The sequence below is a fragment of the Lasiosphaeria miniovina genome (genome assembly GCF_030549165.1).
Source record: "Lasiosphaeria miniovina strain SMH2392-1A chromosome Unknown B0T26scaffold_7, whole genome shotgun sequence".
Lineage (NCBI taxonomy): Eukaryota > Fungi > Ascomycota > Sordariomycetes > Sordariales > Lasiosphaeriaceae > Lasiosphaeria > Lasiosphaeria miniovina.
In genome coordinates this window covers 1,801,303-1,826,068 of record NW_026848226.1, presented here as the reverse complement: position 1 = coordinate 1,826,068, position 24,766 = coordinate 1,801,303, and the positions used below count along the sequence as shown (strand labels likewise).

The 24,766-nt window shown below is 55.4% G+C and overlaps 10 protein-coding genes across 10 annotated transcripts; 5 read left to right on the top strand and 5 right to left on the bottom strand.

The window, feature by feature from the left end:
* Positions 1 to 840: 840 nt before the first annotated feature.
* Positions 841 to 1,410, top strand: B0T26DRAFT_726518 (uncharacterized protein; the record flags this gene model as incomplete). The annotated part of the gene is made up of 1 exon (XM_060442826.1): positions 841 to 1,410. A coding segment is annotated over one exon (570 nt), but the record flags the coding sequence as incomplete, so codon positions are not given.
* A 14-nt stretch (positions 1,411 to 1,424) lies between these two features.
* On the top strand, positions 1,425 to 3,445 carry B0T26DRAFT_726517 (uncharacterized protein). Its single transcript, XM_060442825.1, has 2 exons — positions 1,425 to 3,348; positions 3,425 to 3,445. The coding sequence occupies exon 1, from the start codon at positions 1,522 to 1,524 to the stop codon at positions 3,094 to 3,096; it is 1,575 nt and encodes a 524-aa protein (XP_060291521.1). The 5' UTR covers positions 1,425 to 1,521; the 3' UTR covers positions 3,097 to 3,348; positions 3,425 to 3,445.
* On the top strand, positions 3,437 to 4,242 carry B0T26DRAFT_726516 (DASH complex subunit Dad3-domain-containing protein). The gene is made up of 2 exons (XM_060442824.1): positions 3,437 to 3,757; positions 4,018 to 4,242. Exons 1-2 carry the CDS (start codon positions 3,479 to 3,481, stop codon positions 4,186 to 4,188), a joined length of 450 nt encoding a protein of 149 aa, XP_060291520.1. The 5' UTR covers positions 3,437 to 3,478; the 3' UTR covers positions 4,189 to 4,242.
* Positions 4,243 to 4,772: 530 nt separating this feature from the next.
* Positions 4,773 to 6,229, bottom strand: B0T26DRAFT_755929 (ribosomal protein S5, C-terminal domain-containing protein; the record flags this gene model as incomplete). Its single annotated transcript, XM_060446027.1, has 2 exons — positions 4,773 to 4,993; positions 5,071 to 6,229. 2 exons carry the CDS (start codon positions 6,227 to 6,229, stop codon positions 4,773 to 4,775), a joined length of 1,380 nt encoding a protein of 459 aa, XP_060291519.1.
* Positions 6,230 to 7,681: 1,452 nt separating this feature from the next.
* Positions 7,682 to 7,876, top strand: B0T26DRAFT_605418 (uncharacterized protein; the record flags this gene model as incomplete). The annotated part of the gene is made up of 1 exon (XM_060435810.1): positions 7,682 to 7,876. A coding segment is annotated over one exon (195 nt), but the record flags the coding sequence as incomplete, so codon positions are not given.
* A 959-nt stretch (positions 7,877 to 8,835) lies between these two features.
* Positions 8,836 to 9,476, bottom strand: B0T26DRAFT_726506 (uncharacterized protein). Its single transcript, XM_060442823.1, has one exon. It carries the CDS (start codon positions 9,445 to 9,447, stop codon positions 8,905 to 8,907), a length of 543 nt encoding a protein of 180 aa, XP_060291517.1. The 5' UTR covers positions 9,448 to 9,476; the 3' UTR covers positions 8,836 to 8,904.
* A 2,706-nt stretch (positions 9,477 to 12,182) lies between these two features.
* Positions 12,183 to 14,389, bottom strand: B0T26DRAFT_743687 (arginine-tRNA-protein transferase; the record flags this gene model as incomplete). The annotated part of the gene is made up of 3 exons (XM_060444294.1): positions 12,183 to 13,435; positions 13,704 to 13,766; positions 14,338 to 14,389. 3 exons carry the CDS (start codon positions 14,387 to 14,389, stop codon positions 12,183 to 12,185), a joined length of 1,368 nt encoding a protein of 455 aa, XP_060291516.1.
* Positions 14,390 to 17,940: 3,551 nt separating this feature from the next.
* On the top strand, positions 17,941 to 18,571 carry B0T26DRAFT_655758 (NUDIX domain-containing protein; the record flags this gene model as incomplete). The annotated part of the gene is made up of 2 exons (XM_060438648.1): positions 17,941 to 17,998; positions 18,147 to 18,571. 2 exons carry the CDS (start codon positions 17,941 to 17,943, stop codon positions 18,569 to 18,571), a joined length of 483 nt encoding a protein of 160 aa, XP_060291515.1.
* A 1,311-nt stretch (positions 18,572 to 19,882) lies between these two features.
* B0T26DRAFT_453470 (uncharacterized protein) lies at positions 19,883 to 22,377 on the bottom strand. Its single transcript, XM_060435113.1, has 3 exons — positions 22,016 to 22,377; positions 20,408 to 21,875; positions 19,883 to 20,276 (listed from the first exon to the last, which is right to left on the bottom strand). The coding sequence occupies exons 1-3, from the start codon at positions 22,151 to 22,153 to the stop codon at positions 20,209 to 20,211; spliced, it is 1,674 nt and encodes a 557-aa protein (XP_060291514.1). The 5' UTR covers positions 22,154 to 22,377; the 3' UTR covers positions 19,883 to 20,208.
* Positions 22,378 to 22,768: 391 nt separating this feature from the next.
* B0T26DRAFT_453476 (uncharacterized protein) lies at positions 22,769 to 24,311 on the bottom strand. Its single transcript, XM_060435114.1, has one exon. The coding sequence runs from the start codon at positions 24,046 to 24,048 to the stop codon at positions 22,834 to 22,836; it is 1,215 nt and encodes a 404-aa protein (XP_060291513.1). The 5' UTR covers positions 24,049 to 24,311; the 3' UTR covers positions 22,769 to 22,833.
* Positions 24,312 to 24,766: the final 455 nt, after the last annotated feature.

Genomic DNA, 24,766 nt, shown 5'->3' with positions numbered 1-24,766 from the left:
TTTTTCCATGGCGGGATGGGGAGGATTTATCACTCAAATGGTTGTCTCGCTACCTAGGTGCCTACCTTACTCTCTTTGGTCCTTGAGTTGTCCTTTTGCCTGCTACTATGAGTCGCGCTGGAGTCTCTTTTACAGCAGCTACTTGCCTTGCCTTGCCTCATTTATCTATCTCATCGTTTGAAAGAAGAAAACGGGACGGACAGCTTCAATATTATGCATGATGGTTGCTTCTACGAACTGTGAAGTGTGGATTGTTAATCGGTCTCCTCTGTGTGTATGAGAGAGATGGTTCTTATGTTGTTGTGCTGTGTCGCTGGGACCGAGCCCATGCTGGTGTGCTACACTACTTGGACAACTGCCCGAGTTACGCTTTGTGCGGCTGAATGAGTGACCATCTTCGGGACTGAGGATCGTCACAAGGATTGCTTTTACACTCCCCCGCCTTTTTGTGACCAAATTCGGCGTGCTGCACGGCAGAACGTTGGTCTCTATTGGCCCAAAGCTGCGCGTGTGTGGCTGAGCGACGTTTCCCGAAAAGGGATGCGATGTTCCTACTTCCTCTTCCACTGATGTAATGCAATTGTCGGTCGGCCGTGCTTGGCTCTGCCTCTGCCTGCCTTGGACGGTGCTGGGTTTTCCTTTTTGGCCTTGCCTTGCTATGTAGGTATTACACGGCAAGGCAGCCACGAGCCAGGCTGGGTCTGTTGATTGATGGGAGAGGTTGCCTTGAATTGAACTCGCATCCATTGTCTTTCCTCACAGCGTTCAGAAGACATAGACGCACTAAAACATTTCACGTCTTCTCAAGCTCGGTATAGACCTTGGTAGGGTTCAGGAACCATGTCCAGTATGGAAGAAGCCATCCAGCGTGCGCGCGCGGCGCAGCAGAACCGCAAGCAGGACCAACAACAAGAACAGCAGCGCATCTACCACATCAAGCACCCGAACCAGGCGGAGACATTGCAACAAGCCACCGGCGTACCCACAGACGCGCCCCCTCCGGCCTACCTGCTCGACTGGGACGCTCCCGGGGGCGGGAGTCGGAAGACGGCCCTGGCCACGGCCGGGGAGTGGCGCGCGGCTCTCGAAGCAGCCACGGCCAGGTCCGACGGCAGCAGTAATCAATGGCGCCTGTTCGTGCTGCACGGCCTGCCGGCAGGCCACCTCGACGCCGTGCTCGCCTGCCTGGACGTCGACCCGGCGTTTGTCGAAGCCCACGCCGGCCGCTACCGCTACCGCCCGGCGCTGAGGCGGCGGCGGCGGGCCCAAACCAACGAGACGGAGACACGCTTCGCCGTCTACGAATACCCCGAACTCGTCCAGCGCACCGCCACCATGTCCAGGGAAACGACGGTGAGCAGAAGGTTCGTCGACCTGATGGACGCGCCGCCCGTCGTCGCGACCATGGCGGCACCCAAGACGGGCACAGGCAATGTTGCTGCTACTGCTGCTGCTGCTGCGGCTGCTGCTGTGTTTTGCCGCGCGTCGCTCTGGGCCACGGCCACGGGCAATGTTGCCGTGATGTTTCTTGACCGGCCCGTGTGGAGCAGCGATCCGGGTTCGCAACTGCGCAAGGCGCGGAGGGCGACGGGGGCCGTGACAGAGCCGTTCTCGGTCTCGCCCCGCGACACCACTGTTGCCTCAGAGAAGCAGACGGCCAAAGGTGACGACGACGACGAGTGGGACGTGCTGCTGTCTGAGGGGTGCCAGACGGCGAGTTTGGAAGACACTCTTGTCGACGCGCTGGAGCATGGTATCTTCGATGTCGTAGAACGTGGGGTTGTTGGGGATGAAGCTGGGGGGCTGCAGCACGTCCTGTCGGAACTGGCATATGACCACTGGCTCGAGTTGTTCGAGTTTCTTGGTCTGGGTATTGTTTCGCTGTTTCACAGACGCCGCGAGCAGGCTGCGTGCTGCTGGCGGATGCTCGAGTCTCTCGAGCGGAATGCCGACATGGCTGGCTTCCTGGAACGGCAGCAGAGATCTAGGGAGTTGCGTACATCTCTCGACCGCGGAAGGGTCACTGACGTTGCAGGACTTCAGCAAGGTACTGGATGTCTGTATACATCTTCGGACTGGAAAGAACTTGCTTCTCGAGTGCATGAGCGTATTGCTCTGCTCGTCTCGTCTCCCTTGAAACCTGACCCGTCTTCGCTCGCAGGGTCGACGACAAGAACCCGATCCTCCAAGACGTCAGCCAGCTCGCGGAAGATCAGCCGCACCAACACGATGGACGCCTCGCAGCAGCAACAAACCGACGGCAGCGCCGTCAACAACAATAACGACAGAAGATCGCTGCTGCCGCGGCCCAGCGCCGACGAGAACCAGCGGGCGCTCGACCGCGTCAGCTACCTGGGCGGGATCCTGATCCCGATGCCCATCGTGTCGGGGATCCTGTCAATGGGCGATACGTTCGGGCCGTACGGCGACAAGTTCTTCGTGTTCTGGGCGGCCGCGCTGCCGCTGTCGGTCCTGGCCGTGCTCATCATCTACGCCGATACCATCCGCAAGGCTGAGGTGTGGGTCGAGATCGCCGCCGAGCGCGTCGTGCCTTCTTCGTCTCCTTCGTCCAGCAGCGGTGATAGCGAGGTGCCGGTCAAGTTCGATTTCAAGGAGCACCGCAAAGTGACGTGGCAGGCGAGAAAGAGCAAGCGGCCGCCCTCGAACGACGAACCTCCTGTCCCGGAGAGGATGGCCCCCGAGACACTGGCAGAGTTGCGCATGGACTACGACATTGAAGAGCGCATCATCGACATGCCGTCGGCGAGGGTCGCGGAGGGGGTCGACCACTTTATGACTAACGTCGTCACGGGAGTCACGTCGGACGAGGACGAGGGTGATGAAGCTAGACCGGAGAGTATCGCGGTGGCTCCTCCGTTCCTCCGAGCGGCTACTGACGAGCTGCGGCCCCCGCCGCCGATGATTCTGGAGCGGCCGTCGGACGGGTCGAAGCCCCGGGCCTGGAAGCGGCAGTCGCTGGGTTGGGTCGGCGCTGTCAAGTCCATGGTCGGTGCCAGGCCGAGACGAGGCGACGATGTTCCTCGCGGTATTGCCGCGTGTGAGAAGCCAGGCAGGCGGAAGACGAGAACATATTGAGGTAGATTGGAGGGGAGTGGGAAGAGAAAGTGCTCGTCTGGGCAATATAAGTACTTGAAAAGGAGCCCCTTTTATTTCTCACATTAGGCATGCTAGACACGACACTGTATAATACCCCGTGAAGGGGTTTACCAAGTGTAATTTAGCGCGAACTAGGCATTGAGATCATTTTCACCCTAAATAGCATGCAAATTCGTCTCTGGCAGCTTCGATACAGTCAGTTGTTTACTTGTCGCCGCCATTCAGGGGGAGGTAAGCAAGCCACGCCGAGGCCGTTCATACAGTGTGCAGCGAAGTATCTGCACGTGTATTCACACTGTATTTCTAGGGGAACGGGGAGCCCCCCTCCCCCTTCCCACCCAATGACGGAGGGGAAGGGTTGATGCCCCCCGCGCTCGAGACAAGCAGCGCGTTGACCGCGTCTTCAAGCCAGTTTGTGATCCTCGTCATCGCCACGAGCAACTGCGTGAATTCACCTATATTGGCGAAGGGAGAGCACCGAGCTGAGCGGGAGAAGCACGCACACTTGTGCGTACGTACGATCGCGCAAATGGAGCCGCCAAGGCCGCCCAGCGCGCTGCTGGCCTCGCCGCCCGAACTGTCGCCTACCGAGCAGGAGGTGCTCGACGAGTATGAGCGCTTGGCTGAGAACATGAAGAAAGTTAGTTTGCTATTTTTATTTTTATTCTTATTTTTTTTAATTGGTGTGAATCCCATTCCCAAGCCACGATGTACTTTTATGTGTTTAAATGCTGGGATTATTTGTATCTCCACTCACTGACTAACTCGCTCACTTCTCACCAACTCCGTCATCATCACATACACACACACACACACGCACACACACACACACACACACACACACACACAATAAAATTCATACCTAGCTCATGATCCACACCAACACTAACCCCGTCACAGCTGGCATCCATGCTCGACCACCTCGCCAGCGCGCCGACCAGCGAGATCCTCGACGGCTTGCGCGAGCTCGAGCGCAAGACGAGCCTCGTCTTCACGTTACTCAAAGCCAGCGTGTACAGCATTGTGCTGCAGCAGGAGATTGACTGGGGCGGCGGTGGTGACCAGCAGTAGCTGTAGCTGTAGTAGTAACAAAAAAAGAGCAGAAAGAAAAAAAAAAAAGGGGGGGGGGGGGGGGGTTAGTGTTTGGTGTTTATGATCATATCTGCTTGTTGCTATATACATGGTGCAGAAGGGCCCTATCTTATCGCTACCTACACATAGCAGACAGGGTAGAGACGTCCGTTCTGGGGAGGTAGCGGAGAGGTTGCGTGTACCTTGTTTTACTCTTAGCCTACCAACCTACGATCTGGGAGCAGATGAGAGAGAGAGATACCCTGGACATTTATTTCTTTTCGACGGGGACAACCAAAACGGTGGCTAGGGATAGGAGTCTAATGAATATGAAGTGAAAACCAAACTACTCGCTCGCTCTTTTTCTGTAGACCAGCGGAAATTGACTTGGGTAGTATGCATGTCTATAACAGTAGGACCAACGTGCTAAGAAAAGCCCCTTGCTGCAAATATATATACTGCGCTCGTTGGAGACTGGTGTTTCTCTGGTAGACAATATATATATATTTATATGATTAGACATAGAGATACATTTTCCTCTTTTCCCCCTGCCGCCAAGAAAAGGGATGTCTAGTATTTTTGGTTTAATATACAGCTCCGCCATAATACACCTTGCGGACATCCACAAGCTTCCTCCCCCTCCCCTTGGCGATCTTCTCTGGGTCTTTCTGGCTCATCAGGGCCTGGTGCAGGGCCTTGACCGAGTTCATCGGGCTGCGGGCACGCGGCATCTTGGCGGCCAGATCGCGGATTCCTGCGGCCCGGCAAAGCTCAAAGATGCGGAATGGTACGCGGAGGCCAAATCCTGCAGCACAACGTCAGTATTCTTGTTTCTTTTAAGAAATCACATACGAGGTGCAAAGCGGGAGAGATTATTTTTACCTGGAGGTCGAGGAAACAGTTGCACGACAGTGGCGCCAACTTTGCCCTCGGTGTTGCCGTACACGGTCCGGTTCTCGTATCTCGGAATCGGCTTCATATCGGCGATGGCCAGGAGCTTCGCCTTCTCCATGGCCAAGGGGCTTTCGGTCGACTTGGCCATTCCAATCCCGAGCCACCCGTTCTCGTTGCCGGCAAAGGCCATGATGGAAGCACTCCTCACTTTGCCCAGACGCGTCTGGTTCACGACATAGCGTCTCACGATGACCTTGACCCGGAGGGAGAGGATCTGCCTCACCGTCATGCCGGTGCGCTTCTTCAGGTCCTGGTAGATGCCCGAGTCGTCGAGGCCCTCGTCGGCCGGGTCGATGGCGTTCTTGTACAGCCCCGCGACGCCAGGCACCTTGTTAGGGAGGGCCGGGGCGAGCAGCGAGTTGCTCTGCCGGTTCTTGTCCGTCATGGACGACCGCTCCAGGATGTACTCGAGCACGTCGGCGTCCGTGAGGACGCCCGACGACGTGTTGGACGACTCGGTCTCGACGTAGCGCAGAAAGTCCTTCTTGGCCTTGTCGCGCACGCCGGCGGGCCAGTTCTTCTCGTCGGCGTGTCTCCACTTTTCGGGCACGAAGTCGCCCAGCCTCTTCATGGTGCCCGTCGGGTCGCCCGTCTTGAACTTGTCGGCCCACTCGACCAGGTCGGCGGTGAACTCGTCGAGGTCCATGAAGCGCGCCGTGGGGTCGGGGGGCGCCTTGTTCTTGGGGCGCTTGTCGACGATGGGCTGGATGTCGGCAAAGTCCTCAATGTAGGGCAGGATGTAGGGGTCGACGCGCAGGCGGCCCTGCACCGTCAGGTCCTTGGGGTCGATGGAGGCCTCGCCGGCCTCGAGGGCCGTGATCTGCTCGGGCGAGAAGCGCTTGCTGAGCTCGGCCACCTCCTCGGGCGTGAAGCGGGGGAAGTTCTGCTGTGCGAACTGCTCCACTTTCTCCTCCGTCACCAGCCCCATATCAGCAGCGCGTATGTTCTTGAAGCGTGGCCGGCGCCGGACGGCCAGGGGCGGCGACGTGTGGAACGAGTGGTGGTGACATGGCTGCGCTGGCGGAGTCGACAGGGCCACGAGCCGCCGCGAAAACAAACTCCGGGCCAACGGGCGTGCTACGCTCATCGCGTTCCGCCGTCCTTTTGCTGTCGCTATCGCTGTTGCTGTTGCTGTCGGGACCGGGCTGGGCTGTGGTCGTCGGGAGCCCCAATGGCAGCGGCTTGTTGCGAGGAGCTCGAACCCTTGTCGCGTCTCCTTCTTTTTCTGCTGCGAAGCTTGCAGCTGCTATGGGACGCTGACTACTCACCTTGATGGCAATGATTTTTTTTTGGGCCTAATCTTGGCTATGCTAGCGCTTGGCGAATGGACCCTAGGACCCTAGTCGGTCCCATGCCGCCTAATATTCCAGGCCAAACATTGTTTGGCTCGCTGGACCAGCCCTTCCCAGAAAGCCGATCAAGTCATCTGACCCATCATGTGACCGCCATCAAAAAGAAGCCACAACAGATACAAATGCTCCACCTCCAGAATTTTGTCTAAGCATCTCCGTATATGCAGTCCGTCTACACTTGCCTGCCTTTACCCGCGCCAATCCTCCGGAGGTTACATGGCAATCAACGATCTGCCAGCAATTCAAGTCTCTTGTCGGCAACGTAGTCGACGCTCCAAGTTCTGGCCTCGGCAATCGGCTTGGGCGCTGGGGGCGGCCAGCCAATCAGGGCTTGCTTACCTAACTGCATCAGGCGACTCTGTCGCAAGTCTGAAACGCGGCCAGGGATCATTTTGCCGCAAGGTGCTTGTCACTTGTCACTTTCCCCCTTCAAGACGACGTCCCTCGACTAAGTCGGCCAGACCAGCGTCTCAAGCCCTGCTTGGCCGGCACCTGGGGGTGGTACTTTGTACTTACGCAGTAGAGAAGGTAGAAGGGGACGTCTCGTGCGACTTTTCTGCTAGGAATCGTTCTATTGTCGCGCCTGTGGTTTCAAGACGCAGCCCAGGCCAAGTGGTCTGGCCATCCCCCATCTCCCCTCTCTCGGGTTGCACTCCCATCTCTCGTTTTCTCTTATTATACCAACCTTTTTTTCTCTCTTGCTTCCACCTGCATTCCCCACAGTGCACTTAAATAATTACTGATCTCTCTTCTCGGACTACAAGCCGAAAGTACGCTTGATCTTCTTGAACTACGTGTCTAGTTTCAATTTGATAGCCATTCTGCGTCTTGTTGCTCGCTCGCCCTTGCTCTTCTTGCCCTGGAAGGCCAAGGATTGCAATAAACAAGGGCGAAACACTCCTGCGGCGCTTTGATCCCAACTGTCTATTATCTACCTCGCCTATCCCTAGGCTCCTCCCCTCCTCCGCCTCACGATCTTTTTCTCTTCTTTTCTTCCACTCTTGTCTTGGTCATCTCCGCGAGGTCATCCAAACAACAACAGTAATCCCAGCCGGGACCATAGAGAGGCCGACCGCCCACAACCGCCCACCAGCCTTATATACCCTTACATACGCCGCAGGCACACATACACACATACATACACCATGTCCACCCCCGCGCCCTCCGCCGCCGCAACACCCCAGCCGGGACCCTTTGACTGGTTCGGCAAGATCGGCGCCACGCCGCAGGCCGTGGCGGTGCTCAACGACCAGCCGAATCTGTTCACCATCCTGATATTGGTGCTGGTCGGTATAGCGCTGCAGATCACGCTGCTGTGGTTCATCCACCACGCGACGCTGAAGCCCGAGCAGAAGAAGAAGAAGGAGAAGGACGACAAGAAGCCCGCCGCCGCCGGGAAGAGCCCCAAGCCGCCTGCCCAACGATAAAAAATGCTGTCGTCTCTCCTCCGGGCGTTGGGAAGTGGAGGGATCTCTGCCGTGTCATTGCCGCATGCCAACAAAAACACCAAAACCAACCCAGACAGAAAATGGGAAAGGATGAAGAGAATGGCGGTTTTATTTTGTGTATGACCACGGCAACCAATACGAAAGGGGTGTTCTGATATGCTCAGCCCTGTCGAGAGCTGTCTGGTTTCATTAGTAGAGCGAGAGGAACAGGGAGAAAGAAAGACTCGGGGTACAGCAAATGCAGCACTGCACTGCACTGTCCGATCGACGGCAGCGATTCCAACAGACTTGAGCCGAGTACTCGAGTACCTTGGGGTGCTATCCAAATGTCAACGCACCCAAGACCGCCACGGCCACAACAAAACACGACAACGATCTGCCGCCATGGGGTCTTCCAGTCGCCCACCCCCTTTCCCAGGACCGTCAGTGCTCCGCCCGTCCCAAAAGTGATGTGAGCGGAGAAGGAGTATTGATGCATGATTTTCCTATTGATATTGCATTCTGGCGTTACTGAGAAGGCTTCAAAGGCAAGATGGGGATTACTTAGGGGCTGTTTATTCTTCACTGATCCATCTTTTCACTGGATACATTACATTTCTGCATGGCCGCGGGCTGTGCCGGGCACTTATTAATCGGATCACTTAGACACCAGTGCCAGTTACATTCAGTTACATTCATATACATATTGGGGCGTGTTTATAGTCATTGAGAAGACCCTGCCCGAATCTGGGCTCTGTCAATTTTAGCTTTCGAGTTTATATATTGTATTTCGTCTGCTCAAGGAGGGGCTTCCACAGATCTATGACAAAAGTGAAATGGCTTATACCCATCACCACTCGCACTAAAACTTTCTAGTTTACACACTTAGGGGCTCAGACCTTGGTCTTGCGTGCCCATGTCTGTCTATCTTTATTCTTCCCCGAACTCGGAACTCGAATCCGTAGATACATCTGATGGCCACTCTAGTTCATCAGGCCAAACACGGCCTGCCTCTCAACTAGGTAGATGTTGCCATTCCCGTCCGCATAGAAATAATCGGCGTCTGGGTCATCCATCCAGTCGTCAGATGATGTTTTATCATCGCCACTATTGTAGTGTGTATCAATCGTATCAAAGTCTGCTTGAACAGTTTCGTATCCACCTCGGGGGTGGTCGAATAAAGGAAGGTTTTCTGCCATGTGCTCACGGTAGGCTGTATTCATAATAGCATCGTTCTCGAGGATTCTTGTGGTCGTCAATGCCCCGAAATCGATTAAGTCGTGTAAACCAGGTTGTCCTGGCGGTTCCCGGACTGTGAGTTGCTGCGATTTCTTTCGGCTGTCAATTCGTTTGATCGGCTCTGCTCTGATATCTGTCTGGCACCGTAGCCATATCCGCCTTCTAATCTCATTTTTGGCATCGTCTCCGTCTCCAACTTCTTCTTGAGTTATGGATGTCCCATTCTGTGTGATGCTCTCGAGCTTCTTGCGTAAGCTGGCTGAGCGAGCATTTCCCAGTCGGGCCATGCTGTTGGCCAGTGAAGGGATGACTCCTGCATGGGCTGCCAGTAACTAAAATTCCAAGTGTCAGCAAAAACCAACAAAACTGTACTGCGTGAACTCATGCCTGAAGATACTGGAGGTTCCAAACTCCGGGAGCAATATCAATCAAAGAAGGGGTTTCCAAATTCTTGATCGTTCTGGTCCCCGGCGACGATGATTTCCTTACCCCTATGAGTTTGCGAAGCGCCACATCCAGAAGCGACGTGAGTTCCGCAATTGATGCAGTACCAGGAGAGCCAAAGCCACCTTGTAGCCTTGACTCATTCTCAGTAATTGGCTTGACGGAAAATGCTGATTTTGACAAGTATATGGCTTCCATCTCCTCGTGGGCCACCACAGCCTTTTGACTCCGCCTTGGGTTGCGTCTTAGATTATATGTGTGACCATGGTCAGAACATCCGAGTTCGTTTTGCGTCAGATTCGTTACTTTGTCTGGTGATCCTGTGGTTCGCCGTGTAGTGGTAACGACCTGCGTTTCTGCCTGGTGGGTCACAGGATTGACACCGAAGTTTATCTCACAATTAAGTCCCCGGAACCGCGCACAGGGGATATTAGATGGCGCGATCATGTCCGACGAGAGATCAGGATGGTGGAGGAAAAACGAAGCCTGCGGGCTGTGCTGATTTGGAACCCCGGGGGCCGAGGTGTGCTTGGTCCTCAGCTCGAGCCCCATATCGTTCCAGATCTACAACGCAGTCAGAGCGTGAAAGCGAGCCAACAGTGCAAAATTGGAATCAATTGTTTACCTGGCACTCGGAAACCAAGCAAACAACCGCGGAAACAGCACGCGGGTCAAGAGTGCTGCTGCCAGGCGGGACACCATTGATCAAGGTCGAAATTTCCACACAGCAAGACCCGGCCTTGGCGATCCATATGTCTCCAGCGGCAGAGGACTGGCATAGCTCAGTGGCGGTTGGCAGTCTCCGCTCCTGCCATGCAGAGGGCAGCGTGATGGAGAAGGAGCTTGTCAATGTCAGAGAGAGGGTCGACTTGGTTGCAGCGATTTCAATGGTGCCCAAGTCAACCACGGCTGTTGTCATCGTAGCTAGACCAGATCAGACCGCCGAGAGCTCGGAACCAGACGGGGGTGAAGACATGGAAAGGACGCGGGCCAATCACCCAAAAAACGCGGAGTGCCAGTTCAGGCGGGACATCAAATGCATTGCCAACTCTCGCTGCAAATGACAGAAGGAACTTCCAAGCCCTCAGGCTGCGTCCAAGGACTGCACGACTGGCCTTCTCCGCTCTAGAGATAAAGAGCGAGTGGATCTTGGCTCTCTAGATTGCTACAAGACGAGAAGGAGCACCTGGGCGAAAGAAGGAGCACCTGGGCGAAAGAAGGAGCACCTAGGCGAAAGAAGGAGCACCTGGGCGAAAGAAGGAGCCGCCCACTCACGACCCTTAGAGCCGACGGACTTGGACGAGAGAAGGGAAAGTACGATGGCTCCTGGACGATTCATTACGGGTCAATTTTTTGTTAGAAGTTGAGTCTCCCTATTAGTAACACATACTGTCCTTCTATCCCCTACAAAACCTTTCTAGTTCTGTAATGGCTTACAGGAAAATATCATCAAACAATGAACTACCAACAAAAAGGCAAAAACCATCTAGCTGAGACTAAGTGTGCAATAGTCAAGAATGGAGGGAACTTCCAGGAGCATTGCCATCAACGGACAACATCTAGACCGCCGTCCCAGCTCAGCCCATGACCCTCAAACAACACTGCTCTTGTCATTTTCCAAGACAACCGCCCCGACTGACAAGACCGACACAAAGGCACCTTAGGTAAGAGCGGCTGCCGGCTATGGCGGGAGGGATGTAGAATGTGGGATAACCACAAGCTGAAGCATTCCGTTAGACTTGCGTATTACCAACAGCCCAAAATCAAGAGTGAGGACCAAGAGAAAGAAAAAAAGCAAACAAGACTTTCGAATACATGCGGCTGCCAAGATAACGAAACAAGCCATCTCTATGCCTATGCAGTATGCCACATGCAACATGGACCCATGACCTCGTTGCACCCGCAGTCCGTCCTGCAGTGTCCGCAGGCTCAAGGAAGTTCAGCTGGGTGCCTGGGTACCTTAGTTACCAACCAGACCGGCTTCTATTGTCTCCTATCTACTAGGTCAAATGCAAACGTTCCGTATAATCCCGTATCTAATCTGCAACTCTGCATGCAATGAAAATGAGGCGAGCCGCCTAACTGGCCTAGCTTCGCCCGACCTGGCCCGTACATGTACGTGTAAATGGGGTGTCTATTAATGCAGTCATCATCGTCGTCGTCATATCGGGCCTCTCCGAATTCCCAACCAAGAAAAAGAAAGCCGGCCTTTCGCATATGAAGTAATATACGCCCCACCCCTCCCCCCACGTCCACCACTCCAAAATGAACCTCTTACCTCTTTCTCCCTGTGAGCAAGAGACGGTGCCATCACAAAATCTTGCATCATGTGCTCCGTCACGACCCATGTTCCGACACCAATTCCAGTGGTGTTGTCTAGTATCTCCACGGAACGGGATGCAGCCACTCGATGCAGCAAACGTCTGTACCCCATCCCCAGAATGCCATCGACTGGACCCAACCCCACGCTTACCGAACTCCAAAACGGGACATGCGATCAGTTGCCCAGTTCACTCACCGAACGCTCAGTGAGTGTGTCTGCATGTATGTGAATCGGAAAGTGCGATCCTACCAGGAACTAGGATCTGCTGCGCTTGCGGAAATCTACGCAAATGGCACCCATCAAGTCGGGACCGATTGCCGCCACCATTTCGGCAATTCTCGACTTCAGCGTCCCATACTGCGAGATACGCTCCGCTTCCCAGACGACCAAGTCGGATGCCGAGAAGAAGCTGTCTGCGTAGTCTGAGCGGAGCAACAGGCCGTCCATGTCCACTTCCTCCATCTGATCTAGCGATGGGATGCCGGGCATGCCGCTGTGGAAGAGAAACGATTCGTCCTCGCCATCGTCAAGGTCATCCGCATCACTCGCGCTATCTTGTCGGCCGGCTTTGATTTCCGAAGCGCTCTCCTTGACCGGCTCCTCGCTGATTCCTTGGCGCTCTCTTGAGAGGCTGACATAAGGCTTCTGATCAAACAACCTCAAGGCCTCCTTGTCGAGAAGATCCCACTTCAGAGTCTCTGGGTCGAGGACGTACTGAGGGGAGAAGTCGATCTTGTACTTCATCTTGTCACAGTTATGGATATAAAACCCCGAGTACCACCAACGGTACCCGCCCTCGAGGGCTAGAGCAATCTCTTGCAGAGCACCGAGCTTTCCAGGGCTGAATGAGTGAATAGATTCGTGGTAGAGAAAGTATACAGCACTGACGCAGTGGGGAAGCAAATCCAGGACCCCTATGGCGACAAGCTTCCCATCGAGGCGGTAGCACTGGTGAAAGGAACCCAACTGGCGCTCCTTGCCATCGGGGCCAGTTACCGTCTCGTGTTTCAGAGGCGAGGAGCAGAGAAATCGCTGAAAGCCGCCCCGAGAGATCTTTTCTGGTGCTTCTTTGTGGACGATTCGCTGATAATTCTCGAACACGTCATACTTTTCTTCAGTGAATGTATTTGGCTCCAAAGCGACAGTGAACTGGTGTGCCGGCAGTGGGGGAGACTTGAGCATTGGGGCCTCGGGCTCGTGGATCCTTTTGGCGAGGTCGAACTCATTGTTCCGCTTCCGTACCTGCTCGCGCGTAGGGGGGTGCAGGCGAGCTGCCTCTCTGGCATAGCTCTCGCCAATGACATGCTTGTTGAAGCGGTTGACCGCCTGGCGCTGGTCTTTGGTCGCTTTGAAGGCGGTAGAATCCAGACGGAGCGTGTAATGTGGACAGCACGAATTCTTCTGATTTGGCCGGTAAAGGAGGGTCCCAGAACGCCTCCAACATCGATCAATCAACGCTTGATAGAAATCGGGCGTCAACGAAGTTGCTACAGCGTAATAGGAATAGCCTACAGAGACAGCGAGTTAGATACAGACTCGAACACTTACAGCGAGTGACTGGTTGAGGTGGCGGCTTGACTCATAGAGTGAGCCATCCATCCATGCAACAGGGGCTCGCCAGGAGCAAGAAGTTACAGGGTTCGGGAGGCTGACATGAAGACGAGCAGGGATGTGGACAGAGCTCCAGACGCAATCATTGTTGGAGGAATAACTCTCAACACGACTCGAGAGGCAGCTATAAGCAAGGCAATGATACAAGAAGAGGTATAGATTCACGTTTTGAAGACTGACCACTGCGAGAGCGGCGGCAGTAGCCGCAGTCGGACGAGTTGCTGTATCCTGTCGAGTATCACTCGAGAGTCAGCACAACTATTGTGTCAAGGTGCAATAAAACGTCTGGTAGCATAGGACGGGACGCAGTGTAGGGTAGGGTAGTGTAGTGTCCGCAGGATGTATGTCACCCTATCAAAATGTCAAGGGTCTTGGCAGGATGCACGTCGACGGCAAGCCTCACCACACGTGACGCAAATGGAGACGCAAGACCGCTCGACCCGAAAACGTAGTTCCGAGAGAGCGGAGCTAGGCCGTGGGTAGCCTCAATTTTGTGACAGAAGGAAACGACGTGCAGTGCTGAGACTGCGAATGGGGATGTGGCTGCCCGAGCGAGGAAAAGGGCTAACTAGTTAGGTAGCCCGTGTGTGACGGCGTGGGGATGAGAGCACCGAAGCTCCGATCTGGGACCTGGATTGAGCTGCCTCAGAGCTGCCCTGGCCACTTGGCGCACGAGCTACCGGGAGTAGAGGCATGTAGGTGTAGATCGCATCCAAAGACCCGAGCAGCCAACGGCAGTGGACCACTGCAGCACATGCGCGAATGGTTGGGTAGGAGGGCGTGGAGACGATCAACTCACCGATTGGGCATATATAGGAAAAGTGTGCAGCCGCGTCGTCCAGGGCCTGCATGTGTGGTGCTGCATTGTCCATGCTGCCCTCCCAGATGGGCGCCGAGTGGGGGGGGCTTGAAAGAGGCTGGAAGAGCTTTGTCCCTGGGACACCAAGACCGTTGAGACCAGCGTGCTCCCGCCTCGTCGCCTCGTCGCCTGGAGGGTGTGTGCACGCGTACAGTACGTGTGCCCGTTGTACCCAGGAGACGGCAGCGTGGGAGTGGCCGGCAACGGAAGGAGTCCAAGATGCCGGAGCCCAGGAAAATGTCCGTGGGTCGGGCGGGGGACCTCCCTAGGAATCCGGAACGGGGACACTTCTCCTGTTGGCGACAGGTCGGGAGCAGGGCCGGCGGAGCTAGGCGCGAGGCCAGAAACGGCCGATGGGCTCGGGATCTGATGTGTGACGTGTTAAAAATCGACCCACGGCACGCCCTCTGCCCGGGTGCTGTCGCAAGGCTAAAGCCCGCCGTCGAGCTGTTGTCGTGAGGCGGTGAAACCAACAAGACTTGAGGGAGACCGGGCGCCTGCTCGGCCTGTGGTAGGTACAGTACCTAGGACTTCTCCGGTTATGATGATGCGCAGCTCCAATTCCAATTCCAATGGTTCGTCCACGTCGAGTCCCACAAGACAAGACAGCGAGCAAGCAAAAGCGAACACACAGCACCGACAATGTGGGGGAACGATTCCGTCAGCCAGTCCAGCACCTCAGCTCAAACAAAATCGAGGAAGGACTAGACTAGGTTCCCGGCTGGTTCAAGTGGTTCAGGGTTGTTGGAGTGGCAGAGAGGCAAAATGGAACAGGCAGAGACGCATAGACGACGGCAACGGCAAACCACGGACTGCAGGGTGCCGAGGTATTTTGATAATTAGCTTTCGGTTCTCACTGTTGGCGAATCACGGCCTGAACGACGCTTTCGGATCCTCTCTACTGCCTTGGGTTGTGTTGGAAGCTGGAGAGCGTTCGTTGGCGGCAGAAGAGTGTTAGTCAGTGAGGTCGGTCCGTGACCTACCTGAGTGGTCCCGTCAACCTTAGGCAGCCCGCTAGCCAAGATGAAGTCAGCCCCAACCCCAGCAAAGGAGCTGCTGCAACCCCCACCTACCAAGATCGTCCTTTCGCCCTGTGGTCGTCTGCCCCGCTCTCCCGTGAAGCGGTTGAGGTTGAGCGCTTCGATTGAACATGGAATCAAAGACTATACTAGGTAAGGTACAGAGCAGGTGGTCTCGGTTCTTGATTGGTTTCAGCCAAGGAATCGGCCTACCCAAGTATAGTACCAAATGTATTTTATTACGTTGCGTTGGCTACGGTATCCCACCCGGCCAAGTCATCGTCGACGCTCACCCGCCGGCAAGCTGGTAAGAATGCAGATAGGCAAGTTCCAGGTTCCATTGTTACCATGTAGACGGGAGGACGGACGTGGGATGCTGCCGTCTGTCGTCTGTCTCTCTTGTATAGCAGAGTTGAAACACAGGTACTCACTAACTCGAGCAATGTGTCTGCACTTACATCACACTGGGGGGCCGTAAACTCTATGCCCGAATCAGAAGACTTTTCGGTCTTCTAGGCCACCTCTACGCTTTCCTCGCGGGCTCTGCCCCAAGCAGCGCGAGATGGGACCGGCAGCGCAAGACAAGAAGCGGAGGCTGTTAGCGAGTGCCGTTGTTATACTTTGCTCACAAGGCACCTCGCTCCCGTCACCCCTCATGCATGAGGTGAGGTGTTACCCACGCGCCTCTGCACGCGGCGGTTTTGGTTGTCCAGTCCGGTTGGGGCTCGCTGGACCCGTCGCAGCAGGTGGACAAGGAGAAAGGGTTTAGCTCGATTGGAGGCTCCCCTTTCTCTTCCCCTCAACCCGTTTCTTTCCATCGCGCTTTGTTACCGAATACTTGCTTGAGTCTGGCTCCGTCATGTCCGTCATGCTTCTCTCTGCGATGTGGGGAACCGAGGGCACTGCACCAAAGAGAAGGCGCCCAGCCCTCTAGAGGCCTAGAGCTGCCTTACCCTATCGAGCTACCCCTGCCACCGCAGCAAATCACACAGCGCACACCCACACAAGAGCACCAGTTGCAGGGAGCTGTTCGCTAGCTTCCATTCGTTGTCTCCATGGCTCGCTCACGTCTGGCAAGAAAGAGTCTGGTCTTGCCTTGGATGTACTGTCCTGTACCTAGAAATTGCCGTACCTTCCTCCGCTGCCTGCCTACTCCCTACCTCCTTCCATTACTAGTATAAAAAGTCAACTTTAATTTCCCCGGGAACTGCCCCTCCATCTTACTTACTGATGGGCACGAGACACCGCCAGCAGCAGGAGCTCCAGCTTGCTGCCTCCACTTCCACCTCCGCCCCTGCCTTTCCAAGCCAAGCAAGCATTGGACCTCCCTGAGCTCCGAGTCTCATTGATTGTGCATGCTGCTCCTGCCCTGGCAACCTAGCCCCCAGCGCTGATATCTCATCACACGGCCACGGTCAGCCACGACCTCGGCTGCATTGCCTCTGGGCTTGTCCAAAAAGAGCACACCTTTTAATAACTTAAAATCTCTAACTCCTTTCCTCACTTGCGGGTCTCGTTGAGAGGCGCTCGCCGAGCCATTGCCGTTGCCGGACACTGAGCGCGTGCGCGGGAAAAGAAAAGAAGGAAAAAGAAAATATCTTGCAAGGGGAAAAAAATATTTTCTGCCTTTTTGCTCCGCGCTTCCGTTCCGCCAGGGCATTTGCGATCCACAGCCCGCAACCCGCACCGAAGCACATCTCGACAGGCCCCCCCCCCCAATCCGGCCCGACGGCGTCCCGCTCTCTCCCCTTTGCCTTGCCCTATTCTCTCACCCAAAATTACCCTCGTGTTGGGCTTCACGTTCGTTTTCGGACCCTCAGCGACACTCGGAACGCTTTTCCATTGTCCTGCCGGCACGCTGTAGTGGCGGGTTATGCACTAGAACTCTTAGGGCTCCTGTGCACAACCCCTCCGCAGTCGCCACTGCCTTCGACACCCTCCCGGCGGCTCTGTCGTACATACAGGCTCTGTCGTACATACAGACATACACATACATACATATACACACCACCGCACATAAACACTGCTGTCTTCCGGGTCTTTCTCTACGAGTTAGTCGTTGGCTGAAACAGCAGACCTTCGTTTTATCACGCTGCAACAGTACCTGTACCTACGACGTGCACCGTACGCTGTACGCCAGCATCCGCACGCTCGGTCTTTTTTTGTCTACGAGACGTTTAACCTATAAGGTTCTTCACTCTCCAAACCCTTCACTGCGCGGGTCCACCACCAGCCTTGGGTTTCGTCAAGCCGCCCATCTTCCTCCCACGCCCTGCTCCGACCATGCCGTCCAAGACGTGTTGAGGGCGCGTCATCTCTCGTTGCAACCTACCTACACAGTCTGCTTCGTGGCATTTCCTAGGGCCGTCCTGGGTCAAACTTGTCCGAAGTCCATTGTCGTGTAACCGCCTCGCCGAAGTGGAGTCGGACTGGGTGTCCCTTTTTCGATCTTTCCAACGCTAGCTACCAGCTACCTGGGCCACATACTCGGCCGAGCCGTAGTACCTGCTCGACCGAAGGAGTTATGGCCGCAAGTGGCAGCAATCGTACTATGGAGTCGCGGACTGGCCGGGCCAAGCAGAGTGAGTTCTTCTTCCTCCGATCCCCTTGCGGCCTTTTCAAGAAAGTAGGCTGCCGCGCGTATTGCAAGACAATGCGGCCTCCTGGACATGGGAGGGTCTGTATGTCTTCCCAGTCCTTGCGGTCGGCCAGACTGACCCTCCTTTGCAGGATACAACACCAAGGGCGAGCGACTGGTTGCCGGCGTAGTACCGCTGTCGGAGGACAAGACGTACGTGATGTTGATCCAGTCAACGCGCCGGAAAGGCTGGGTGCTGCCTAAGGGCGGCTGGGAGACCGACGAGGAATGCACCGAGGCCGCCGAGCGCGAGGCTTGGGAGGAGGCTGGCATTGTGGTGCAGATCGATTACGACCTCGGCGAGATCGTGGAGACGCGCCCTTCCAAGAAGCACTCCAAGGACAACGGACGGTCGCTTTACCAGTTCTACGAAGCCACTGTGATACAAGAGGCTGAAGACTGGCCCGAGAAAGAGAAGCGAGAGCGCAAATGGTTCACCTATGCCGAAGCCACCGCACTATTGCAAGATCGTCCCGAGCTGCTAAACGCCCTGGAACGGTCGACCATAGCGAGGTAGCCTAGGAGCCGCCATATTGGGGTACAGTTTCTTGCTCTTTGCGCCTTTTCGCCAGACAATGGGCTATTCGGCGGAAACACTCGGAAGACAAAGACATCCAGAAACGTCGGGTGTTTTCATGGGTTTGATGAGCAACTCTGTCTTGATTCTGGGAGGCCAGGCCAGGATCTTTCTCAATATGGCGAGGAATATGGCTAGTCACGAGCCTTGCACTTTGCGTGCTTCTATTAATTTCGCGTTTCTTTTCCCCCTGTCTAGTCCCCGGGAAGGAGAACGAGATATTCCTGGGACTCTCCGACAGTTTCTAACTTCTGGAGGCAGGCGAGGCCAACGGACTACGCAAGACTGCAGCGAGTTACAAGGAGTAGCAAGGCAACGGCAGCTATGTCTCTTTCCCCCCCCCCCGTTCTTTCTGTGCTTTCTCATTTCACCCCCAAAATTTAAGTCTTTTGGTAAAGGGCCATTTGTGGTACGTTTCTGCATCCGCTTTTGTAGGAGTTGTACGGCTGGTCATGATAGATTCCCCTCGCATCCCTTCCCTTTTTTCGACCTGCCTTGATAGGGGGGCAAAACCAAAACATGGTATCGGGGTCGGCGGCAGTAGTGATTTTCTGATAAAAAGGAGAGCTATCGTCATAAAATGGGATGGGTGGCCAGGTTGCCTGGTGGCATTCGATGGCTTTTATGGGTGGACACTTTGGCTTTTTCCTTGATCGTTTTTCAGTTCTCAGGTCGCAAAAAAGATGAGCGTGAGAGCAAAGAGCACAACTAGGTCTGGGTCCTATGACGGTTCTGAGAATTCGTGATGCTTTCCATGTGTCTTAACACTTGAGAGATGGGAGAGAGACGAAATCTAGACAAGAGGACCCACATCTCCTGACAGTGCCCCGGCCTTTGCTAGTCTTCTTTTTTTCTTTTCTCTTTACTCGTTCTTTTTGCTTCGCTGCCCCTCACTAACCAGAAGTGCGTATATTCACGGAGAGAACAACAGTCTTAAACTAGCCATCTCGAAGGTCTAGATGTCTCCGTATTGGATGGCAAAGGGGAGACCAAATACTTGCTTGCCTGTAGATCGACCGAAAGAAGCTGCGCGGAGGCCAATAAAAGATAGAGAGCAATTAGCATTCTGGAAGAAAAGAAAATAGCGCATGAAATAAAGAGCTCATTTCTTGCTGCAGGTACAACGAAGAGCGTCGCTGTTGGTCCTGCTGGTTGATGTCTGAGAAGATGGGGACAGTACTGTAAGACACTTGGATAGCAGCCAGGCGGCCCCTGAGCAGCAACAGTCTGAGCTGCGGGTTTACCTGGATGGCCGCCCTCGACAGGCTAGAATGCTACCTAACCTCTTACCTGTAGGTAAAGCGATGTCTTTCAGGACAATACTAAACAAACTTTTTCCTTTTCATAGTGGGCGAGTTCCACACAGTAATTACCCCATGTTCAGCAACAGACATATGAATACCACCTACTGAGATATCTATGTAGTAAGTAGCACGCTATTTTGTGGGAGCAGTTTCTCGAAGACTCCTAAGTGAAAAATCCTATATTGCGGCCGCGCCCCCTTTTACTCGTGTCAGAAGAAAGCTTGCTTTGCTCAAGCCAGCCCAGCCATCATATTTAGTGCAAAGGGGAGCAAATCATCCATCTCGGAACAGAACCGAGTCGTGCTTTGGACCACAGATATGGGTCCAGGCAATCCAGCCGCCTGCGGATAGCAAACAAGGATTAGCAAGTCAGTAAAATAGGTTGGAGGTGAGAGAAGAAGAAAAAGAAGAGGAGAAAGAAAATGGGGAGGGGGGACTTCCGTGAATTATAGAAACCAAAAAGAAAACATACCTCGGCCCGTCCAAACCCCTCCCCGCCCGCCTCGGGCGTTCCACCACGCGCTCCCGCCTCGCGTGGCCTGCTCGGCCAGGGCGTACCGGTTCGGGCGGAGATAGTGCTGGAGCAGGAGCCGGCCGTGCGGCCTGAAGTACATGTTCCGCCACCACCAGTCGTCCGCGTCGTCGTCCGGCGGCGCGCTCAGCACGGCGGGGATGCTGCCGCGGGGGACGGCCACGTTGGTGGCCAGGGCCACGGTCGACCAGAGGACGTCTCTCTTGAGCTGCGCGAGGTCCGGCTGCGGTGGTTGCAGTGGTGGTGGTTGTGGGGATGACGATGACGGCATTAAGAAATCGGACTCGTTGAGGTGCGCGAGCGGCGACCCGTGCGGCCGCAGCTCTGGGGGCAGCGCGAGGGGATCTGCGTAGAGGCACGCTGCGGACCGCGAGGGCGACCTGGCCACGGCCGGGCGGTCGAACCGCAGGAACTGCACGTCGGCGGCGGCGCTGTGCGGCGACAGGTCCTGAAAGATCCTGCTCTCGTAGTCGAGGCCGAACCCGAGCTCTGCTTCCCCATCGCCGGTTTCGGGGCCCGCTTCTTCTTTTTCTTTTATTTTTTGTTGTTTTTGTGTGGCCGTCCACTTACCGGCGGCGGCGCCCTTGGTCAGGAGCGAGCTTCGGAACCGCTCGAAGCTGGTCTGGCCGAGGCTCAACCGCAGCTGCCGCGCGGCTTCTTGGCTCCGGAACAACTGGTCCCAGACGATAGCCTCGTCAAGCTTGTCGTCGCGAGCGCTGTCGAATACCTTCAGCGTGGCTCTGAGGAACGGAACGACATCTCTGACCCGGCCGATGAAGGCGCCCGGCGCGATGAAGCGGGGCCGGGAGAAGCTGATGTTCGCCGGGATTCCCCTGAAGGAGCCGTACACGTCGCGGGGGAGTGAAGATTCTGGGAGGACATCCGTGTCGTTGCACTTGTATAAGCAGCTCTTGCTTGCGGCAAAGAGGATGCGCTGCTCGAAGCCGAGCAACGGGTATTGCCGTGCCAGCCTCTGGCCCAGAACCTCTGTCTGCTGGAGGTAGCGCCTGACGAGGACCTCGATCGGGAGCTGGACCCAGTGGTCAGCCGCAAGCCACAGGACCACGTCCTCGTCGCCGAGACGGTTTGTCGAGATGGCCTCCAGTGTTGTGCTGACCAAACCCGCGGGGCTGATCGGCTCCTCCTCCTCGCCCTCTTCAGTGTACCCCACTAGAATCGGAGGCGGGTAGCCCTGGATGACGGCCGAGAAAAGGGTTTTACAGAGACTCGAACGCTTTTCCCGCGCGTCAACGACAAGGTGGAAACGCGGACGGGGCCACGTCTTTTTGTTGGTATTGGCGTCGGAGAGCTCATCTGAGGCTAAGCCGCCGACACGGGCAAGAGCCGTAGTGATTTCCAGCCAAGAAATTCCGCTAATACTGGACACAAGCGCGTACGTTATCAAGCGCTGGCGTGTTGGATATTCGTTGGTCAGTAGCTGTCTTTTGCGGTTCACTTCTCCCAAATTGGGAGCCTTTGACTCAACATGAGAGAGAGAGAGAGGAGAGAGAGAGAGAAATGTGGGGCCACGTCCAGATTTCGACTCACCAGGTCGGAAACAAGAACCAAGACACCACAAAGAGAAATGGAAAAGAGCAGAAACACCAAGAGTCTTCTACTGCGTACAGTATATGGGCCTGGGTGATAGCGATGGCATTGTGCGTTTCCTGCGGGTCTGGAACCCATTGTTTTCACGAGCAACCGCGAAAAGCAGGGGAGGGGGGACCTCCTTTCCCAGAAAGATTTCCCTCAAGGTGGTGTGCTCAAGTAGGAAAAAGAAGTCACCATGCTCGCGGGCGAAAAAAAAAAAGCTGGCATTGAGAAAATGGGGATACAATTTGGAGGGCGAATGGAAGAAGAAGCTCGCCCGATCCTGAAAGGGAGAGAGACACAATATTCCTGGGCTTGGGGCCTTCTGCGTCAGCTTACGCCGGCTACCCTAGAGTACTTTGGAGCGACCACAATGTAATTAAACATGAGGACCGTGTGTCACTTGCCCCCTGGCTGGGGCCGGTCATTGTGAATCATGCTTGTGCTTCGAACGAGGACCGCGGTACACGGTGCAACGTTCGCCTCGGACGTCTGGCAAAAGAACCTTTGGAGCATAGGTATGTATTCCCGATCCGTAATGCGGTATGATTGAAGAGGGCCTCCCGTGGGGTGTGAAGGGGACAAATAGTAGAACAGAGGCTAGCCTACGATTGTTTGTTCGCCTGGCCGCAAGAAAAATAAATAATAATAATTGTGGGGGGGGGGGGTTTGCGAGAGGTCTTGATTCGAAGGAAAGATTCGCTGCGATACCATGACCGTATCCGAGCCGTCTGAAAGAAAAAAACCAGAGTCAAATACGACATCGCGGCCATCAATCACAGCCCACTTCTTAGTTTCTGGAGCTGGCTGATAAGGCCATAGGCTCCGTAGCCCTTGTTTTCCGACTGGGCAGCATCGGACTCCCCGCTGGCCTTCTTGGAGCCTGCTTCCGAGTCAGGCTTCCCGCCATCTCGGCGAGACGACTGGTCCATGTCGCGCAGGAGGTCTCTGTGCTTCTCTTCCACCATCCTGGCCAGGCTCTCGATGAATTTCGTGCGCCCCTTCTCCTCGGCCGTACCCTTCCACACCTTTGCTAGGTCCTTCAGCTCTTCGATGCGGCGGGCGGCGTCCTCGATGCCCTTGACTGGGTCGGGGTTCTGGTTGAGAAGGGTAGAGATGTCGTCGCGCAGAGTCTGAAGGACCTGCTGGCCTTTCTCCTCGGTGCTGTGGTTCTGGCCGCCGGCATCGGGTGCTGAGACGGACAGGAACGACGAGCTAACCGAAACCTCGGACGGCGGGAACACAAACTCCATGGCATCGCCAAACGTCTTAATGACCGAGTCCAGCCGGGCACGCACCAGTGTTAATGTGCGCAGCTGCGATATGTAGGGCGGCTCGTCCACAGCAGCGGGCTCGGTTGTTCCAGGGGCAGCTGCCACGTCGTCGGCCCCAGGGGCGGGAGCGCTGGTGGCTGCCGCTGCCGCCACTGAGAGGCGTCTTTGATGGGAGGGCAGGCCATGACCATCCACAACCGCAACAGAAGGCGCTCTCGGCTCGGCAACGATGTCCCGGACGCCGCCGGGTACAAACTTTGCAATGTCGTCGTGCAGACCCTCGGTAAGGGCTTCGGCCAGGCCAAGGGTCTTGCCGCGCAGAAGCTCGACCTCGTAGGCTAGCCGGCCGCCGCTCCGAAGGATGTCGTCGGTGAGTTGGGTTAGGGTGTTGGTAAGCCTGTTGGTGTGGGCATTGAGCTGGGACAGGGACGACTGAGCCAGGGTTGAGAGCTCGGCCAAGGGCACCGCGTTCTGGGGGCCACGAGAGGAGGAGGACGGGCCCGGCGTTTGTAGAGGCGGCAATGTAGCGTTTAGATACGCGGCGGCATCAAACGAGGGGCTCAGAAAGTCTTGCAAAAAGGGGTCGGCCACATGATGCGACTTAGCTTGGGCGACTTGTTTGGACGTCTGGCGCCCATGACCCGACACATTACGCGAGCTTCCTGACGCGGCACTGCTCTGTCGCCGCCGCCCTGGCTTACTGGAGTCCCAGGCCATAATATATATGTCGATTATTAAGGTCTCATTCGCGGTCCCGAATCAACGTTGAAGGACGCTGTTTCGATTAATTTCCGAGCAGAGAGACGACAGCGCGACTTAATCCGCTTCAAGACTCAGACGGCGACTAGTAATTCGCAGACCCGAGGTGATATGATATGTGATCGGTGTGATGTCAGATGCGGGTGTGAACGAAAGGTCATTTCATGACAGACTAAAAAGGGGGCATATCGATTGAGACGCACACCTGCACCACCGCGAGCTGAAGTTGAATTGGATTTAGTGGGGTAGGTGGGTACTGTTGCTTGCTGGTGAGGTGGCTCGGACCACCTGGACGGCGGTCTTGCTCGGGCCGTTGGGGCAGCCACCGTCAGTGACGGGGAATGTATGTGCTGTACGGTATTGGGTATGGTATTTACCTGGTACACAGGTATCCGTACACACCGCGCTACCGATTGTGCTTCTTTTGCATGATATTGATGATGGGAATCAATCACTTTTTATTTAGTATAATCTCTTCTGTAAAGGCTATCTAGAAAAACGTACATCCTTCTTCCGGCGTGGCTACTAGCCCGGCGCCCGTGTATTTTTTGTTAATACGTCTTTCGACCCGGTACATACTTGTAACGCCAGTCGCAGGAAACGCCGGATGACTAGAGACTTTATATCAAAATTACCCCTCTAGTCATCTGGCTAGGTAAACTCTCTAGTCATCTGG

What these genes read in the sequence shown, in the direction of transcription:
- B0T26DRAFT_726517 (XM_060442825.1), top strand. Translation starts at nt 1,522, where the DNA reads ATGTTTCTTGACCGGCCCGTGTGGAGCAGCGATCCGGGTTCGCAACTG.
- B0T26DRAFT_726516 (XM_060442824.1), top strand. Translation starts at nt 3,479, where the DNA reads ATGCCCCCCGCGCTCGAGACAAGCAGCGCGTTGACCGCGTCTTCAAGC. An exon ending in TGGCTGAGAACATGAAGAAA is followed by an intron (nt 3,758 to 4,017) that starts GTTAGTTTGCTA and finishes ACCCCGTCACAG; the next exon opens with CTGGCATCCATGCTCGACCA.
- B0T26DRAFT_726506 (XM_060442823.1), bottom strand. Translation starts at nt 9,447, where the DNA reads ATGGCCCGACTGGGAAATGCTCGCTCAGCCAGCTTACGCAAGAAGCTC.
- B0T26DRAFT_453470 (XM_060435113.1), bottom strand. Translation starts at nt 22,153, where the DNA reads ATGGGTTCCAGACCCGCAGGAAACGCACAATGCCATCGCTATCACCCA. An exon ending in TGGTTCTTGTTTCCGACCTG is followed by an intron (nt 21,876 to 22,015) that starts GTGAGTCGAAAT and finishes CCAACACGCCAG; the next exon opens with CGCTTGATAACGTACGCGCT. An exon ending in AGGGGTTTGGACGGGCCGAG is followed by an intron (nt 20,277 to 20,407) that starts GTATGTTTTCTT and finishes TGCTATCCGCAG; the next exon opens with GCGGCTGGATTGCCTGGACC.
- B0T26DRAFT_453476 (XM_060435114.1), bottom strand. Translation starts at nt 24,048, where the DNA reads ATGGCCTGGGACTCCAGTAAGCCAGGGCGGCGGCGACAGAGCAGTGCC.